This window comes from Cavenderia fasciculata (genome assembly GCF_000203815.1).
Source record: "Cavenderia fasciculata unplaced genomic scaffold Scf_Dfasci-F-a-25c12.r2-5, whole genome shotgun sequence".
NCBI lineage: Eukaryota > Evosea > Eumycetozoa > Acytosteliales > Cavenderiaceae > Cavenderia > Cavenderia fasciculata.
In genome coordinates this window covers 3,992,476-4,012,084 of record NW_004457729.1, presented here as the reverse complement: position 1 = coordinate 4,012,084, position 19,609 = coordinate 3,992,476, and the positions used below count along the sequence as shown (strand labels likewise).

The 19,609-nt window shown below is 32.6% G+C and overlaps 6 protein-coding genes across 6 annotated transcripts; 3 read left to right on the top strand and 3 right to left on the bottom strand.

Moving 5' to 3' along the window:
- Window positions 1-80: 80 nt before the first annotated feature.
- On the bottom strand, window positions 81-1,904 carry hspA (chaperonin 60; the record flags this gene model as incomplete). The annotated part of the gene is made up of 3 exons (XM_004359846.1): window positions 81-1,061; window positions 1,144-1,248; window positions 1,314-1,904. 3 exons carry the CDS (start codon window positions 1,902-1,904, stop codon window positions 81-83), a joined length of 1,677 nt encoding a protein of 558 aa, XP_004359903.1.
- A 192-nt stretch (window positions 1,905-2,096) lies between these two features.
- On the bottom strand, window positions 2,097-2,831 carry DFA_01940 (uncharacterized protein; the record flags this gene model as incomplete). Its single annotated transcript, XM_004359845.1, has 2 exons — window positions 2,097-2,542; window positions 2,633-2,831. The coding sequence occupies 2 exons, from the start codon at window positions 2,829-2,831 to the stop codon at window positions 2,097-2,099; spliced, it is 645 nt and encodes a 214-aa protein (XP_004359902.1).
- Window positions 2,832-3,027: 196 nt separating this feature from the next.
- Window positions 3,028-7,560, bottom strand: DFA_01939 (uncharacterized protein; the record flags this gene model as incomplete). Its single annotated transcript, XM_004359844.1, has 13 exons — window positions 3,028-3,077; window positions 3,175-3,264; window positions 3,372-3,856; window positions 4,158-4,252; window positions 4,370-4,532; window positions 4,596-4,760; window positions 4,835-4,970; window positions 5,041-5,103; window positions 5,335-5,362; window positions 5,654-5,742; window positions 5,909-6,189; window positions 6,343-7,480; window positions 7,545-7,560. 13 exons carry the CDS (start codon window positions 7,558-7,560, stop codon window positions 3,028-3,030), a joined length of 2,799 nt encoding a protein of 932 aa, XP_004359901.1.
- A 268-nt stretch (window positions 7,561-7,828) lies between these two features.
- DFA_01938 (uncharacterized protein) lies at window positions 7,829-10,476 on the top strand (the record flags this gene model as incomplete). The annotated part of the gene is made up of 7 exons (XM_004359843.1): window positions 7,829-8,560; window positions 8,636-8,711; window positions 8,794-9,214; window positions 9,279-9,471; window positions 9,540-9,956; window positions 10,062-10,262; window positions 10,321-10,476. The coding sequence occupies 7 exons, from the start codon at window positions 7,829-7,831 to the stop codon at window positions 10,474-10,476; spliced, it is 2,196 nt and encodes a 731-aa protein (XP_004359900.1).
- A 1,130-nt stretch (window positions 10,477-11,606) lies between these two features.
- Window positions 11,607-16,225, top strand: DFA_01937 (Acyloxyacyl hydrolase; the record flags this gene model as incomplete). The annotated part of the gene is made up of 6 exons (XM_004359842.1): window positions 11,607-13,346; window positions 13,424-13,694; window positions 14,124-14,257; window positions 14,350-14,514; window positions 14,602-15,817; window positions 16,101-16,225. The coding sequence occupies 6 exons, from the start codon at window positions 11,607-11,609 to the stop codon at window positions 16,223-16,225; spliced, it is 3,651 nt and encodes a 1,216-aa protein (XP_004359899.1).
- Window positions 16,226-16,466: 241 nt separating this feature from the next.
- On the top strand, window positions 16,467-19,482 carry nup107 (nucleoporin; the record flags this gene model as incomplete). Its single annotated transcript, XM_004359841.1, has 4 exons — window positions 16,467-17,044; window positions 17,132-17,278; window positions 17,345-18,202; window positions 18,270-19,482. 4 exons carry the CDS (start codon window positions 16,467-16,469, stop codon window positions 19,480-19,482), a joined length of 2,796 nt encoding a protein of 931 aa, XP_004359898.1.
- Window positions 19,483-19,609: the final 127 nt, after the last annotated feature.

The window sequence follows — 19,609 nt, the reverse complement described above, 5'->3', positions numbered from 1 at the left end:
TCATCAACCTTTTTATTTTTTAAAAAGTTTTTTTTATTATTTTTTGATTTATATTATTCATATATATTTTAATTTTTGATTTAATATTCCATTGGAGGTTGCATTGGCATTGGTTGTTCAACCTTTGGTAATTCAACTACCATAGCTTCAGTGGTAGTCATGAGTGAAGCGACAGAGGCAGCGTCGACGAGAGCGGTTCTGACAACCTTGGTTGGATCGATGATACCGGCCTTGATCATGTTTTCATAGATACCCTTGGCGGCATTGTAACCATATTCATTGTCACGACGAGCGAGGAGACGACCGACGACGACTGAACCTTCGACACCAGCATTGTTGGCAATAGTCTTGCATGGCACCATGAGAGCGTCACGGACAATCTTGACACCGATGGTTTGATCAAAGTTGTCCATCTTGATTTTTTTGAGTGTTTGAGCAGAGTAGAGGAGAGCAGTGCCACCACCTGGGACGATACCTTCGGCAACAGCAGCACGGGTTGCATTGAGAGCGTCGACGATACGATCCTTCTTTTCACCAACTTCAACCTCTGAGGCACCACCAACACGGATGACACCAACACCACTACCCAACTTGGCTAAACGTTCCTCGAGTTTACCCTTTTCATATTCAGAAGTGGTACGAGTGATGGCTTCACGAATCATTTCAACACGTTCTTGGATTGAGGCCTTTTCACCTCCACCATCCAAGATGATAGTGTCGTCGGCAGAGACGCTAATCTTCTTGGCAGTACCGAGCATTGAAATGTCGAGCGAGTCCATCTTGGTGCCGAGTTCCTCGCTAATGAGTTGACCACCGGTCAAAACGGCCAAATCTTGGAGGTTGGATTGACGCATATCACCAAAACCTGGAGCCTTGACGGCACATACTTGGAGACCACGGAGCTTGTTGATAATGAGTGCTGTCAATGCATCACTTTCAACAGATTCGGCAATAATCAATAATTTTCTACGTTGTGCATGAACTGCTTCCAAAATTGGTACCAATGTATGAACATTACTAATCTTTGCATCAGCTAATAATATTAATGGATCTTCAAATTCCTAAAGAGAAAGAGTAAAAGAGTAAATTAAAATTAATAAATAAGAATATATTATTTCTTTGTCTTTTTTTTTGATTACATACACATTTTTGAGTCTTTGGATCAGTAATAAAATATCTTGAAATAAAACCTTGATCAAATTTCATACCTTCAATAACTTCAAGTTCATCTTTTAATGTTTTACCATCCTAAGAAAAGATTAATTAATTATTTGTCTATTATTTCTTTTTCTTTTTTTGTTTTTTTTACTTACTTGAACAGTAATAACACCTTCTTTACCAACTTTTTCCATAGCAGAAGCAATGAGGTTACCTACGACCTTATCACCATTAGCAGAGATGGTAGCAACTTGAGCAATTTCTTCAGTGGTAGAGATTGGACGAGAGAGAACCTTGAGTTCTTCGATGACCTTGTCGACGGCAAAGTTGATACCTCTCCACAAATCCATTGGGTTCATACCGGCAGCGACAGCCTTGCAACCTTCGGCAAAGATAGCCTTGGTCAAGACAGTGGCAGTGGTGGTACCATCACCAGCAATGTCGTTGGTGTTGGATGCTACACCCTTGACAAGGAGAGCACCGAGGTTGACATGACGATCCTTAAACTCGACGTGCTTGGCGACAGTGACACCATCCTTGGTGATCTTTGGTGCACCAAATGGTTGATCGAGAATAACATTACGTCCCTTTGGACCCAATGTAACTTCTACGGCTGCTGCCAATTGTTCAACACCACGTAACATCAATGCACGACATTCAGCTCCAAACTTGATGTCTTTACCAGTCGAATAACTACGACTGACTACTCCACTCTTGATGGTTTGATTAATTGCTTGACGTAACATATTGATATATATATATATATATTAAAAATGATATATATAATAACTACTAAAACAAGAAGATGATTAAAAGAGCGAACGACAAAAAGACACATGATCATGATGATCAAAAAAAATTTGAAAAAAAATTTAATTTTGAAAATAGCTGGGAATTTCGAAAAAGAGAAATAATAATATTTCCTTACAACATTTTATTTATTGATTCATTTTAGACAACTTTACAGAGTTTGAATATTTTATATTGGTATATCTTTTAGCATAAATAATTAAACCTGTAATAGCAGCAATAAATATGGCTCCACCAATTGTTACACCAACAATAATCTTCCATGTGTTATTATTTGATGGGTTGTCACCACATTGACTTTGACTTGTATCAACCAACAAAGGTGTAAAATCAGGATCAATAATACATGATTGACATTGTGGTAATAAAATACCAATCAATGCTATAGATTCCGTGGTTGATTGTTCTGATGGTGTTAATGATACTAATTGTGTTCTTGAATAGGTATTACGACCATCAGATACAATATAATCCAAGAATCTACCTGTAAATTGAATTCCATCTTTTAATACTCTTAGATATTGAATACTACTTGATGATAGGTCATATGATATTTTTTTGATTTCATCACTTGCTTGTTGACAAATTTCAATACTTTGATTATTTGGGAAAAAAAAAGTAAATAAATTGTTTAAAAATGATTATTGGAACTTTTAATACATACATTTTGTTAAACAATTATCAATTGGATTATAGTTTTCAATACAATCACATTTACCAAACTCATTACATTGACCATTACCAAAACAATTCAAAGTTGTTTCTTGACATTGTTTTAAAAGATCTGTATTATTATTATTATTATTATTATTATTATTATTATTATTATTATTTGTTGGGAGGATAAAAATAAAGTACATCATTTTTAAAATATTGAAGATTATTCATTTGAACTTTGACAGAAGCTGGTCCATAATTTTGATTAATTGTTTCGATGGTACAATTAATTAATCTATCATTTATAAATCCAATATTACATATCAATGTATTATTAATCATTACAGAAGGGTTGGTTTGATTTAAATTACCATAATAACCATATAAACTAATTAATTTTGTTCAATTATTATTATTATCATTTACAATTCCAGATGTAACTGTTGGGTATTCTAAAAAAATAGTAAATGAATTAATATTAAATAATTTTACTTTGATTTTTTGATTTTTAAACATACTTGGAATAAAATTAAATAAATAATTTAATACTACCAGGATCAGGTATATTACTAGTATTACAAGTAATAGAGACTGAAGAGATTGATAAAATATTACAAGGTAATGAAGAATTTAATCCAACTTGATGTTGTAGATTTAAATTTAAATTTTGAAATAAAATGATGAATTGTAGATTGGATGGTTGTTGAGTATAGGTGAAATTGTGTAAAGAGGAGAAAGGATGATACCGGCTTCTAATACATTTAGATTATAAGATGTATTGGCATTGGTTGAAAGGTTTACTGATAAAACCTTTGGTTGAGCTAAAAGATAGGATCCAAAGTTTGGTATTTGAATTTTTAAACTTTGGTTTGGGATGATTGGTAAAAGAGTATATTCACTGGTTTTAAACCCCCAACCCAAATCTGACCCAGTCACCAAACCTTCTCCAGCCCTAGTGACAATGGTTTGATTATCAAATGTTACTGGACAAATGAAATTGGGAGGTCTTTCAAGACTAGTTACAAAGACTTGATCCAAAGCTGGATAACACCAAAAACATGATGGAACACTTGTAATAGAGGTATTTTGAATCTTTAATTTGAATCTACACATTGACTCTGGAACTGTTCCAACAAGATTATCATTATCAGTCAATACAATTGGAAGTGATGGTCTTGTATTATTAAAAATATCCCATGGAACATTTAATAGATTATTTGAAAATACTTGACTATAAATAGAGAGAAAAGAGTAAATAAAATATTTTAAATTAATATTTTCTTTTTATACATACAATAAATTTAAAGAAGGAGGTAAAGGGATATTTGGAATAGTTGTTAAATTAGAAAAGACAATGGCAAGAGAGGTTAATTTTGGAGGGTATGCATTGGTGATTGGATATTGTCAAAAATTGACTCCATGAAATAAAGAGAAAATACATTTGGATAATATTTAAAATCTTTTGGTGTCCAAGTGGTTAGGGCTCCAGATAAAAAAAAATCACCCAATACCTCTGGATGTACCAGTTGTACACAAAAATCTTGTCTGCACCACCAGTCAAAACCAATGCTGTACAAGTTGACGAGTTTAATTTAACTGTAACTTTTGCACTCTTCCAACGTTTAAACTAAAGTAAGTTTTGGCATTGTCTCTGGTGTAATTGAAATCGTTTCAGGTGCACTCGGTACAAAATTGAGTGTAAATGTTTGTAATGATGGAAGGTTGACCGTCGATTCATTTATACCAGCTGTTTCAAAGCAGTAGCTCCCAATGAAAGTAAAGTCAAACCAGGATGATTTAATATACCTCTCGGTATGTTTGATATTTGATGTAATTCCAAAATTCTCATATTTGGCATAGTTGATAAGAAATCATTTGGAACATTTACCAATGTATTTACTCCTGTACTAAAAAGTAAAAAGAAAAGTTATTAAAGTCAAAAGTAAAATAGATAATTTATAAAGACATACTAAAATTTTGATAAAAAAGGTAGATTTTTGACATAATCTAAAAAATTAATACTAGTATTTCTAACAAGTGTATTGGATAAATAGATTGAAGTAACTTGTGGAAAATCTAATTGTATTGTTACATTTGGATCTCCAACATTTGTAAATATTACTCCTGTTATTGATCTTAATTTTGCAAAAGAGGAATAGTTAATAAAAATTAAAGTAAATATAGATATAGATATAGATATATATATTACATTGAATCAATATGATATCCTCCTCCAGTACCACTACTACATTTAAATATAGCAGGTGGTCCATAATTACAAAGTGATTGATCTTGTGGTATGGCAGGTATTCCAAATTGTTGAATTTTAAAGATTGCACTATTCACTAAAAAAGATTAAACAAAGATTAATATAAGATATCGATATCTTTTACCATTCTAATTGATAATACATACATTCTGATTGCGAAAGAATTAATTCTTGTGATACACATACTCTTCCAAAAATCAATAAAATAGCTGATATTATGAAATATGTATTGTTGTTGATTATTTATTTTTATCTATGGTTTGATCTATTAGTTGTTTTCTATTCTAGAACCAACCGAAAGACTTCGCCAGACTAGGTTTCGTATGTTAAGAGCACAACTAAACATACGAAAAATCGAAAAAATTAGTTGTTTTTGGAAGTATCCCAGCTGCGCTCGAATTCTCTGATCTTTTCTTTCGATGTCTTTCAGATCTGCAGACTTTGTCTGTTGACACAGACTGCAATTATCTATATATGTGAAGTGTTTTCATTTTAATAAAAAATAAATTAAAAAAAAAAGAAATGTAAAAGTAAAATTTTTACAATTGTAATCAAGCTTGATTATCATGGTGCGATGCGAAGAGTAAAAAAATTATATTTTTATTATTTCGCTCTTTTTTTTAATTGTAGTTTTACAGATTTTGAATATTTTAGATTGGTAATAGTTGTTGGATTGATTGTTGTAATCGTTGAATTCCATTTGTCTACTAATAATTGTTTTGCAATTTCTTCATTTTCATTTAACTCTTGAATTTATACAATTTCAAATTGGAAATCAACACCATTAATATCAAATGAGGTTGTTGGTTTTAATGGATCCGTTGTTGTATTTACACTTGAATTGAAATCTAAAAAATAAACAAAGAATAAATAATAAGATTAAATATGACTCAATAGATGTGAGAGTACATACATTGAATTTAACTTTTTAATTGCGTTGTGTTTTTGGCAGAGAACGTATTAAAATGTCGTACAACTGTCTTTGGAAATCAGATACATCTGGTTTTAACAAACACTCCCTATCCAAAGATTGACGTGAGAAAAAATCGATCTCTTTTGAAAAATATTCGACGAGCAGTTTAGGAGCAACAGTTGTTGCGAGTGTTTTCCTCGTATCCACACCATCAATCAGCCAACGAGGACACATATATGCATCTTCTGATTCCACGAGAATGCTGCGGACATAGAGCCGCATGGATTTGAGCTCCACGGCAGTAAGACGTCCATCATCACCAGCTGATTTTTGTGCATCAGCCACCGATCCGTTGTGTGACATTGGCCAAGTACCTGCCCACCTATTGTTCTTTACCATATCACCATAGGGGGAGGTCCAAGATTTATTCTTTTGAGGGTGCGGGTGCTCAGAGTAATATCTCTGGTCTTGGGACTCGAATTTGTTGAGGGGTAACTGGGAGAAGCAAATGGTATCCATCAGAGCAAGGTCATACCTGACTAGCTCAGAGAATGCCATGCCGACTGCAATCTCAGCAAACGCGCTACCTGGGTTTATTGACGGATCAGAGCTTGAATCCCGGAAAATTGGTTTTCTTATCGTCTCGTCAAAATATTTTTTGGTAGAATATGGTGTTGGGCTCGGGAGTACAGTGGATGGGATTCCAAGAAAAGTCTTTCCGAGACCAATATCCATGATGTCCTGAGCAAAAGCATCCACCAAACTTTTACCTGGACTTATCTCCGTTTCACCTGGGGTGATAATACGAACCACTTTATTTTGTAAAGCTTGTAATTGCGAGGCAAAGGCTGGGTAACTCCGTTTTATGCTCTGGCTGGAGATTTTGGGTGAGAGATTTTCCCATATCTGGTGAGCAAAACGATAGGAATATAAAAAAATAAATAATATTCCTTTCGTTTCTTTGATGTTGGTGATCTCCGCATTCCACTGGCGAAAGGATAACATGAACTCTCGCATTACTGGTCCAGCAACGGGGTGGAGGCGTATGAACTGGAAGTCGGTGGAACCAACGAGACGAGAGTCTATGGTCATCATGGCTGCCACGAATGCACAAATCCAGACTGCGGTTTTGAGGTCTTGGGGGATGGTCTTATCACGAAGGCACTGAATGATAGTTGTTTTGAGATCTTCAGGTGCTGTCCATGTACTATCGTCTACTTTGTACACATCTGGGCAGGAGGGGAGGATACAATATGCATAGTTCTTGTGGTCAGAATGGTGTGGGTCGTTGTTGTTGACACGGACAAAGTGTCCCCGGCATATAAAAAGAGAATGGTTATCATCTTTTTTAAGCATGTGTTCGGCTACGATTCCGTGGAGGATATTGATCGGGTGGATCGTCCAAAGAGGAAAAGACTGATAGGATTTCGTGTTTGATTTCTTTTTAAAGCATTCCGAAGCGGCTTTCGCAGCGCTAAACACTTGAAAGGCGGTATAGTGATCTTCTCCGATGACCAAATCAAACACACAATCGAGTGGCAACTTGTCATCTTTGCGATATTTTCTGCGAGAGTGTTCTTGAAACGATTTTTGTCTACAATCTGTATTCTTTCCTTTAATGTTAGCCTCTTTGGATCGATCACAAAAGTCTTGATAAAGTTTTTTATGGAGTTCTTTAACAAATTGGTAGTTAGTAATGGTGATTTATTTTTGGCTATAAATTGTTTTTGTACATACTTTCTCTTTTAGTCATAAATATAGGATATCAATGCAACAAATCTTATGTACAATGACTATGATATATTGGTCTAATTACTATAATGATAAGTTTGATAACAAAGTTTCGATTATCTCGCGTTTGTCTATCTGTACAAGTATGTAAATTAAAAAATTGGGTTGAGTTGGATCATCATCTTTCAATGGAATGTTATTCATAGCGAAAAAATTGAGAAACTTATAATTCACACAATTGAAGTTCTACGAATGTTCACTTGCAGCTACTATTAACATTTACAATAAGGATGAATAGAAATATTGATATTAATATATTATTAATTAATAATATATTTAGATCATTGTATCTTAGGAATAGGATATTTAAAGAGATTGGTGTCGTTTCGGATATTGAAAGAGCCAGTTTAGAAGATACACCCAACAATGTAGATAACTACTATATGCAAACTAAAAAGTTACTATTTACCAAAGGCAAAGAGATCATACAACATGCTACAAGTGAACGTTGGCATTCAAGACAACTTGACCTGGTATCTAAATTCGCTCTACCTTGGCATTTTGTCAAACACTATCTACCACCAAAAGATACAATAGATGATAGCAAAAGATCGATTGCAATCAATCTCTATTGTTCACATCCAAATGCAACTCTTCAAACTCTTGAAATGTTGATCGACAAGTGGTCACCAGATTTTGAACCAAATAGTCATGTGTTGGATGATGTGTCAGAGGCTGGTCATCTAGATATTCTACAATACCTTCACAATCGTTATCGTGATACCATCGTTGCATCTACCAATGCTATGTGTCTAGCTTCTCAAAAAGGTTACCTAAACATAGTACAATGGTTGCATGCCAATAGACTAGAGGGTACAACCAAGCGTGCAGTCGTAGAAGCTTCATTAAATGGTCATTTGTCAATTTTAAAATGGCTCATTGAAATAAGAAAAGAGAATAACTATTCTCATAATAATGCTCTTTTCAATGCTGCGAGATATGGTCATCTTGATGTTGTAAAGGTATGAAACGAGTTGAAATTAGACATACTATGTGTCACATATGATTAACTTTATTTAATATTTTTATTTATTTAGTATTTACATGGAATTGGTTTAACAGGTATAACTACATCTCCAATGGATTATGCATGTGAAAATAATCATTTGGATAGTAAATATACAACATAGCATACATATAATATGAATTTAATCTAATTAATTAATTTAATATTTTATTTTGTTTTTTTGTTTAGTTGTTAAATTTCTAAGAGAGAATAGAACAGAAGGATGTTCAGATCTTTCAATTGATTGGGCTGCAGAGAATGGGCATGCAGAGATGGTGGAATATTTATTGACCAATAAATTGGTTGAAAGATTTTCAAAGGAATCTTGTCTAATTGCAGCAACAAGAGGTCACTACAAAGTAATTCAACTATTACATCAATATCAATCCACTTGTAATTTAGTAGATTTCAATCCATTTACACCAAAGGTATTGGATAAGGCCGCTAAAAATGGTCACCTCAATATTGTTCAATACCTCATTGAACATCGTAAAGAAGGAGGAACATCAAAAGCAATTGACAGTTCAAGTAAAGCTGGTCATTACGAAATTGTTAAATATCTAATTGATAAATCATTTCCTTGTACTTTTAAAGCTTCTCGTATGGCAAGGTAAATATAAATTAATAATATTAATCGATTAATCAAGTATTAATTTAATTGTTTTTAATTATAGTTTTAATGGACATTTATCAATTATTGAATTATTACATGAGAATGGGAAACCATTTACAAAAGAAGCAATGGATTCAGCAGCATCTAAAGGTAGATTGGATATATTATTATTTCTTCATAATAATAGAACTGAAGGTTGTTCAAAAGATGCATTGGATAAATCTAGTAAAAATGGTCATTTTGATATTGTAAAGGTAAATATATATATACAACTCTTAAAGATAAATATTTTAATTATTTATTTATTTATTTTCTTTTTTAGTTTTTACATTTTAATAGAACAGAAGGATGTTTAAATGCAATTAAAGAAGCATCAAAAGGAAATCATTTAGAGATTGTTAGATTTTTAAATGAAAATAGAACAGAAGTTTGTTGTGCAGATACAGTGACTACATGTGCTAGAATGGGACACTTTGATGTTTTGAAATATCTCATTGATAATAGAAGTGAAGGATGTTCAATTAATACAATTGATCAAGTTGCATCGATGGGACATTTAAATATTATAAAGTATTTACACAATCACGTTAAAGATAGACCAATGGCCACTAAACGTGCGATGGATATGGCTGCCAACGGCGGGTACTTGAATATAATTAAATTTTTACATTCCAATCGAAGTGAAGGATGCACAACAGATGCTATGGATCGAGCAGCTGAAAATGGATACTTGGACATTGTATCTTATTTACACCAGTATCGCAAAGAAGGATGTACCATAAATGCAATAGAAGGAGCATCTTCTAAAGGTCACCTATCAATTGTACAATATCTATTTAGACAGTGTAATGTTAGGTGTCCTGGAGCAGAGGCATTGACAAATGCGGCTAGGTATGGTCATAAAAGTGTTGTACAGTTTTTGGTAAAATCCTATCCAGACCTAGGAAAATTTATACCCATTGCCATGAGTGCCACTCTCTCCGATGGTAATCTTTCATTGGCACTTTATTTAGCTTCAATCAATCCAAAAAAAACTAGATTCAATGTTGGACAGTTCAGTGTTGGACAGTGCTATTACACGTGGTTGGATTATGATTCTAAAGTCATTTGGTAACAAATCAACAATCAACTTGGATACTGTCTATAGAGAATTAGAGAATGGTAATTCATCAGCTTACAACTACTTATTATCAATCAAACATCCAGGTATTTTAAAATTAATTGAATCTAAACAAAAATTAAAATTAAAAAATAAATAAAAAGAGAGAAGAGAAAAGATAGAAAGAGTTGTTTATATAAATATATAGATATTGTCATCAATATTTATTGATGAAAAGAGAGATATATTTATATAAAAAGTCGGGATTGATCTTTTTAAAATCCAAAATGACCCTCTCTGTCTGCAAATGAGTAATAAAGAAGAAAGAAAGTACTTGATTAGATATATATAACAAATCAATGTTTATAGACAGAACTTACTGTCAAGTTTATCGCTTGGGTTAGTGGTGGTGGCTTGACCTCTGAGGTTTGGTTTAGGGTTTTTTCCACCACTGTATGGTCTGGTGCTTTGATCGAATGTTCTGAGCATGTTTTAATAATAGAAAGAAATAATACAAACAAATAATAATACAAATAAAAAGTAAAAGAAGTACATGCAAAGCAAAAAAGGTTGCGAGAAAATAGAGAGGATGCGGAATGCAAAATATCGATAAATTCGCTGAATCCCGCAATTTTTACTGAGCATCTCTTTGTTGATCAACTGATGAGGGAGATTCATTTTATTTTGTCAACATCCAGGTATTAGATGATTTAAAATCCAAAACGATTATCTCTATCTAAAAATATAAAACAAAAGAAAGTATTTGATATTAAAATATATTATTTTTATCAATATTTAATATGGGATATTTAAATATTGATAAAGACTCAGATCTGACAAAAAGAGAGAATGTTTGAATATAATTACTGTCAAGTTTATCGCTTGTGTTGGTTGTGGCTTGACCTGAATTTGATCTGAGGTTTGGTTTAGGGTTTTTACCACCATATGGTTGTTTGGTGCCTTGATCGAATGTTCTGAGCATGTTTTAAAATAATAGAAAGAAATAATACAAACAAATAATAATACAAATAAAAAACTAAAGTCAGAATAAAACTTTTAATTTGTTTAAAAAGTAAAAGGTTGCGAGAAAGTAGTGAGAGGTTGAGGAATGCCCTATGAAAAATTGATATTATTTTATTATTCGTTCCGAACCCCCCCCCCCCCCCCCCCCTTTACTTTTGACTCGTCATCTCATCTTTTATCTTTGTTGATCATCTGATGGGTTTTCGTTCTCTCACCTTTTTATTTTATTATTAACATGACATACATATATATATATATATATAAATAATGAATAGTAGTAGTAATAATAATAATAATAATAATAATAATAGTTTTATTATTTTAATAACATTTAAGAATAGTTATTTGAGAAGATTAATATTTCAATTTATTGAAGAGTTTGGAAGGATTGATAAAGATGAATATGAAAGATATCATAGATCTATTTTAAATAGTCATAGTTATCATTCATACAATATAAACAAACAAACAAAAGATGAAGATAAAAAAGAAAGATTAATTTATAAAAAAGGAAAAGAGTTTATTCCTCCATCAAAGAGTACCCCATCTCTTTTCTTTCTCAATAGAGAATCAACATTGGATATGATATCAAAATATGCATTAGATTGGTCATTTATAAAACATTATCTACCTAGTAGAGAATTGATAGATGAAAGCAAGAGATCATCGGCAATCAATTATTATTGTTTACATCCAAATGGTAACTTGTCAACATTGAAGGAATTGTTGAAATGGTCACCAGATTTTGTACCTTTTGAATCATTGTTGGACTTTATGCCAAGGTTTGGTAAGATGGATATGATTTTATTCATAGAATCCAAGTATCCAAATCTTTTATTTACACCCAATTCATTGGTGGTTGCTAGTAGTGGTGGTCATGTCAATATCTTGGAATACTTGTTTCGTTGGAAAAAGATAAGAAACAAGTCAACAGACTCGGTTCTTGAAGCTTCAAGGGCTGGGCATTTCGAAGCTGTAAAGTATCTACTTTCTATAAATAGACCATTTCAAGTCGATGCAATCAATGCTGCTTGCAAGGGTGGTCATATCAATATAGTTGATTGTCTGTTGGGAGAGTCAACAAAATTGACAAAACCAAGTTGGCCCGGTATTAGAGGTGCCATCAAGAATAATAGGGTCGACCTATTGGAATATCTAGTCATACACAAACTCTACACTAAATCAGAGTATGGTGGGACCACTGGATTCGAAGATGCAGCAGCTATGGGACATATAGAGATGGTACAATACCTCGCACCGTTTGTAGTGACATTTATACCGGGTGCAATTCAAAGAGCTGCCAAGAATGGACATCTTGAAATACTCAAATACCTATTAGATACCATTCAAGAACCAGTAGAGATTGGAATAAAGACAATCAACATGGTCGCTGAAAGAGGACATCTCCCCATTCTATCCTTTTTAAATGATAAAGGGTATCTAAAGAATCAACGCAATCTAAAAACCGAATCTATAGATTCGGCTGCAAAGAATGGTCAACTAGAAACTATAATCTATTTAATTGAAAATAGATCTTTGGAATTCTCTAGTAATGCAATTAATTCGGCTGCAAGGAACGGTCATTACAAAGTAGTAGAATTTTTATTGTCACGCTCAAAAGAAAAAGAAGAATATCATGTTATAAACTCTATTGATGATATTGCTACCAATGGACATTTGGATATAATAGAGTTGATTGTTGGAAATGATCATTGTATCATTACTGGTGTTACTACCAATGCTATGACTGGTGCTGCAAAAAATGGACATTTACTGGTTGTACAATATTTGGATCAACATAGAACAGAAGGATGTACTACAAGAGCTCTAGAGTGGTCTTCAAAAAATGGACATCTACCTGTTGTAATGTATCTTCATAATAGTCCTCATAAATATCCTTGCTCTATAAAAGCTTTAGATTGGGCAGCTGAAAATGGTCATTTAGATATAGTTCAATTTCTTTATCATAATAGAACTGAACGTTGTAGTGTTTATGCAATTGATAGAGTAAGACTATATAAAAAAAAAAAAAGAAAATATATAATTTATTTATTAATTATTTTTTTTCTATTTATTTATTTTAGGCAGCAAGAAATGGATATTTAGATATTGTTTCATTTTTAATGAATCAAAAAGAACATTGTAGTTGTGATGCTTTTGATAGTGCAGCTTTGGGTGGACATTTGGCAGTTTTAACCTATCTCTATCACAATCAAAAGGGTGGTAAAGAGTTTTCATCATCACATGTCATTCCTCGTATTGCTGAAACCAAACAAATATCAATCATCCATTTCATCTATCAACATTATCCTCATCTTCAATTTGCATTTCCAGACTCTTCATTGGTTTTGGCTGGTATCAAATCACCAACAGCTACACAACCACCAACAAACAACAACACCTTATTAATTTATGCATTTGCATTATTGGTATTGATAATATCTATATCAATTATAAATTATTTATTTTAAAAATATATAAATAAAAAAAGGAGAGAGAACAGCCCTAGTGTCTAGACATTGCCGACACAAATCTCGTTGCTACGATCTTTTCTTTTATGAATTTTCAATTTCGTTTTCATTGGGATTCCCCAATGATCCGAAACACAAGATATTTCTTTTTTAAATTTGAACAATCTGATTTTACCTCCTAACCCTTCGCCGTTGGGAAGGAAGAACATGTTCGTCTATGATTAAGAAGCCTATTCTTTATCCTTTTAGTTTATCTCTTTTCGCATCTATCTCAGAAAAATGATGAAAAGATTATTCTTTATTTTATTAATAGTATTTTCACTATTAACAGTTAGTAGTAGCTATGCATCATCATCATTCTTTCAATCAAAAGAATTATTGGCTGTTTTATCAAATATGCCATCAATGAGCGCTGGTGGTGGTGTTAAGTGTGCTGCTTGTACAATTGTAAATACAATGCAACAAAAAAATAAAATAAGAAAAGCTTAGTCATGTGATCCACTAACTTTTTCTTTACTTTTTTTTTTTTCTTTTTTTAGTTATTAACACTTGTAGAACAATATTCAGGAATTCATGAACAATCGGTTGAAAGAGCAATGGATGAAATATGTTCATTCTTTCCAGACAAGATCCAAGATCTTTGTGTATCATTAGTTAATACCTATGGTGATGATATCATTACTTTGTTTGATCAATATAAAAATGTATATATCATCTGACCAAAAAAAATATAGTATCGGTCAACTAAATCATATTCTTACTTTCTTTTTGATTTCCATAACTACTCTTAGGCAGACGATGTATGTCATGCATTAAAAGACGTTTGTACATTACCAACATGTAGATTATTTAATAATGTTACAGCTACTTTTAATGGTCCATATTCAAGTCAACCCACCAACATTGGATCGTCGAGATCGATTAAAAAGGTTAGTGAAAATCCATGGGAATGGTTAAAAGGATTGATCAAGATCTTTTCAAGTTACCATGACCCAATTGAAGATATCGATGGTGACAAGTTTTCTATGGAACCAACTTTTAGAGGATACAATTGGCGTGGAAGAGATTGTGATGACTTTAACAAGGCTATTTATCCAGGTACCATTGGTCAAGATTCGAGTGACCCAAATGTCGATTGGAATTGTAACGGTATCTATGGAACCAATCAACAAGGTCAATCTTGGGAAGAACAACTTTGCGGTAATTCATCGGCCATGGGTGTTGTTGTGTGTGGTGATAGTGTCGGTGCACACTTTGCAGTACCACCACAGTACTTGACAGCCAGCCAAATCAACTCTACCACTTACAAGGGTTTGATGGATGTTTTAGAGACAGAGTTTGATTGGCCTATGCGTGGTACCTATACAGGTTGGCAAGCATCCACTACCGATGATATTATCGATAGTATCTACTTACGTATGCGTGACCGTAATCTATGTAATCATAGAGACTACCAAAACCTTGGTGTCAACGGTGCACGTTCATCAAGTGTCGCCGATGGAAATATCAACTCTTTTGCAAGAGACCAAGTCAATGATAAACCTGTCTTATTCTTTTTGGAGCTAGTTGGAAATGACGTATGCAACCCGCATCATGACTATTCCGACATGACAACCAATGCAGAGTTTGAAGCAAACATTCTAAAGACACTCCAGTACCTCGACACTCAATTGCCAGCCGGTAGTCATGTAGTTTTTGTCGGTCTTGTTGACGGCCGTGTTTTATGGGATACCTTATGGAACCGTACACATCCAATTGGTGCCACCTATGAAATGGTCTATGACTATTTGAACTGTCTCGAATTGTCACCATGTTGGGGTTGGATGAACCCAAATGAAACCGTTAGAAACTATACCTCTGAACGTGCCGCCTCTCTCAACTCTGTCTATTCTCAAATTATTGGTAATTATACCTTTAAACATTTTGATATGCAGTATTATGACTTCCCATTCGATGCTGTCAATGCCGAGTGGATCAAAGGTGGAGGACATACATATCAACTTATAGGTATGTAAAAAAAAAAAAAAAAAAAAAAAAAAAATTTAAAGAATAATATATATTAACAAACCAACCATTCTTTTCTTTTGGAATAATAATATTCCCTCTCCCTCTTTACCATGCACCATTTGTTTATTCTCTAATCTCTCTCATCATTATTATTTTTATTACTATTATTTTTTTTTTTTTTTTTTTTTTTTTCCATTCTTATTATTATTTGGTAATTAATATTACTGTTTGGAATGGATGAAATGCCCAGAACCCGTGGACGGTTTTCATCCCAGCCAAATAGCAAACTACTTGATGGCTGGATATTTCTGGGAGCAGCTACTAAGCGATCATCCAGATTGGCTCGGACAAGTCAATCCACTCAATTATAAGATTTTGCAACAATTTGGTGATCAAGGTGGCTATTAACCAAATAGAATAGTGATTCAATATTAACCAATAGTGTCATTTGTAAATTGCCTATTCTTTTAAACTGCCAACCATCAATAAAGAATTTATCAATGTATTTCTTTCAAAAAAGAAAAATTACCATGTTTTTTTTTTATTTTTTTCAACAATGAAGATCATGCACAAGACGAGAGAGATTCGAATCCAATCAAAGATTTGTATTCATATATTTATATAGAGATATTAAAGAAAGAAAGAGTAAATGAGTAATCCATTCTTGTTTACATCTTCATTGGGAAATATAGGAGGAGGAGGAGGAAGAGGAGACTCTGATGATGAAGACAATCTTTATCAAAGTAGTAGTTCATTCTCTTCTTCTAACATTAACCGAGGAGGAGGAGGAATGAGTAATGGTATTAGTAGTGGTAGTAGTAGTTTATTCGATACAACATCTTATCAAAACCCTTCTTTATGGTCAACATCAAATAATAACAATAATAATCAAACAAACAACAACAATTTGTTTAATTCAACATCTACATCATTTAATATAAATAACTTACCTGAAGAAGATGGTGACGATGATAACAACAACTTTAGATCTCAACAACAATCACAACATAGATATGATCATCTTGAACATGATCAAGATCAAGGTATGATGGAAGACGAAGATAATGACATTATCGATGAATTATCAGAATTTCAAAACAAGAATGCAAAGAGTGATGATCATCAATACTATGATATCATTGAAAAGGAATTAAATAATAATAATATCGGTGAAAATGATTTACCTTTACAATTGGCTCAATTATTTAGATCTTATTGTGAATCAAAGTAAGATAAAAGAAAAGAGATACCTTTATCAATCAATCCCATCTAATCATTTCTATTTCTATTTCTATTTATTTTTTATATATTTAGATTAAATTCATTACAATATCAAATAGAGAAATCATTTTATTTACCAAATAAAAATGAAACTGAAAGATTAATAGAAATATTTAAAATGGAAAAGAATACATGGGAGATTTTATTTAAACTTTATCATCAAAGAGATAGATCATCAATGTATGTAGTAGAAAGTAAAAAGGTAACATTTGAGTCATTATTAACTTTTATTTTAATTTTTCTAAGGGAAACTGATAAATTAGAAAATCTTGATATAACATCACAAGTTAATACTATTCAATATAATATTCATAAAGATAGTCAAATGAGTGAAAATATTATTATATTGGATTGGTTGGAAGAGATGGTATCAAATGTTAAATTAAATGTTGATAATGTCTATTGGAAGAATACATTGGAACGCTTAAAGGGTGGACATGTTCGTACACACTCTTCTCCCAAAGAATCTGAATTGGTCAAAGAAGTTGATCCAGATGCTGTTCAACGTCAAACTTTGAAACTTGATCACGAAGATCAACAACAAGAAAACAAATTCCTACAAACTCTTTGGCAACTCATTCGAGCAGGTAATCGTGAACTTGCAGCAGAGTTTTGTCGTGAAGTTGGACAAATGTGGCGTGCTCAAACTCTTTTGGGTGATCGTTTATACGATAGTGAATCGGATATTGGTAATCCCTATAGAAACATGTGGAGAACCACTTGCAATGGAATGAGCGCATCGACTGCCAATCAATTTGAAAAGGCTATCTATGGTTTGTTGGGTGGCAATTTACCATCGGTTCTTCCAGTCTGTCGTAATTGGTATGATTATTTATGGGCTCATGTAAAGGTATTGGTAGACGAGAAAATGAATCAAGAGATTCAAGGTCTTGCTGCTCCTCCAACTGCCTATGAAGATTTTCCACCTCCCAAACCAACCATTTCAACCATCTTTACTCCAAAAGATATCCTCCACACTCTTCGTACAAATGCTCCAACTGAAATTAAAACTGAATCAAATCAACCTTATAATTTAATTCAAGAAATGATCATTACCGATGATTATATTACTTTAGTAAAATCTTTATTAAATATTATTAATTCGTAAGAAATGAAAAAAAAATAGAAAAAAATAGAATAGTTTATTAATTTTTTTCTATTTTACTTTTAGAAAACAAATAACACCAGAATTTAATAGATTAGCAGTAGTTATAGTATTATTTTTTAGATTTAGATCACCAAATATACCAACATCAATTGATGAAAATTCACCAGAAAATGTTATTATCAATACCTATGTTGAATATTTGATTGAAAATCAAAAGAATGATTTGGTAGCATTGTATACATCATTCCTTACATGCAAGAAACTACAAATCAAGGTTTATTCCAAGTTTTTGGAAGGTATTACCAGTCAATCGGAAAGACAACAATGTTTGGATTTGGCTGAAAGATTTGGTTTGGATACTGATACTATTACCTATACCGTTGTCAGCAATATTACATCACAAGAGAGTACCAGTAAATCATTGTCGACCACGACACAAGATGATATCAACAAAATCGATGCTCTTGGTTATTTGGTGATTAGTCCCTCTCAACTCATTGGTGCCATTGCTCAAGCCAACAAACTTCTCAGAGAATTTATCAAAAACAACAAGATTGATGCTGCTCATCAGCTGATTGGTTCATTGCCAGAGGATTCTGTCATTAAAGCAAGACTTGAAAGCACAAGATCCGAAGCTGAAACCACCGATATTATCAAAGAGTTTACAAATTGGGCACAATATTTGGCAGCCATCAACAAGATTGCCATTTGGTTCCAAAACTTTTCAAAACGTCCTACTCAACCAACTCTTTACTATCGTCTTACTGGAAAAGAGTCTTATGCCCAAAAATTGGATCTCGAAAGAAGAAAAAAGGATATCGAAGAGGAATATGCTAGATGGAGTCAAAATAATTTAAATTATGGTCACAATGCAATTGATAGTATCGATATTATTATTAAACAAAGTTGGTTGTGTCCTGAAGACTATCCAGATGGAGTATTTGCCGGTGGCGAGGAACAAGAGTTGAAACAATTGCATGCACTCCGAGTCAGTTGTATCCCACCACTCTTTTTCACACTTCACAAGATTCTTGTTGGTATCGAACAAATCAAAAAGAGTGTAAGAATTGTAAACATTGTCGCTGAAGAACGATTCAAATGGTACAATGTGTTTAGTCGTGCTCAACTTCAAGAACTCTTACAACTCACAGTCAAAGATAGTATTTATAAAATGATGGAAAAGACAAACAAAAATGATAAACAAGATAATGGACAAAATTTCTATCAACAATTTGATTATCTTCAATATTCAAATTATTATTATTTAAATAAATAAAATAAAAGAGAAATAAAGAAATACATTGAAAAAAAAAAAAAAAATAGTCTTGAAAAATATTTTTACTGGATATATTTTTCCAAAACTAAACAGATCTATCCTATACTTAATACCATCAAATTGATTT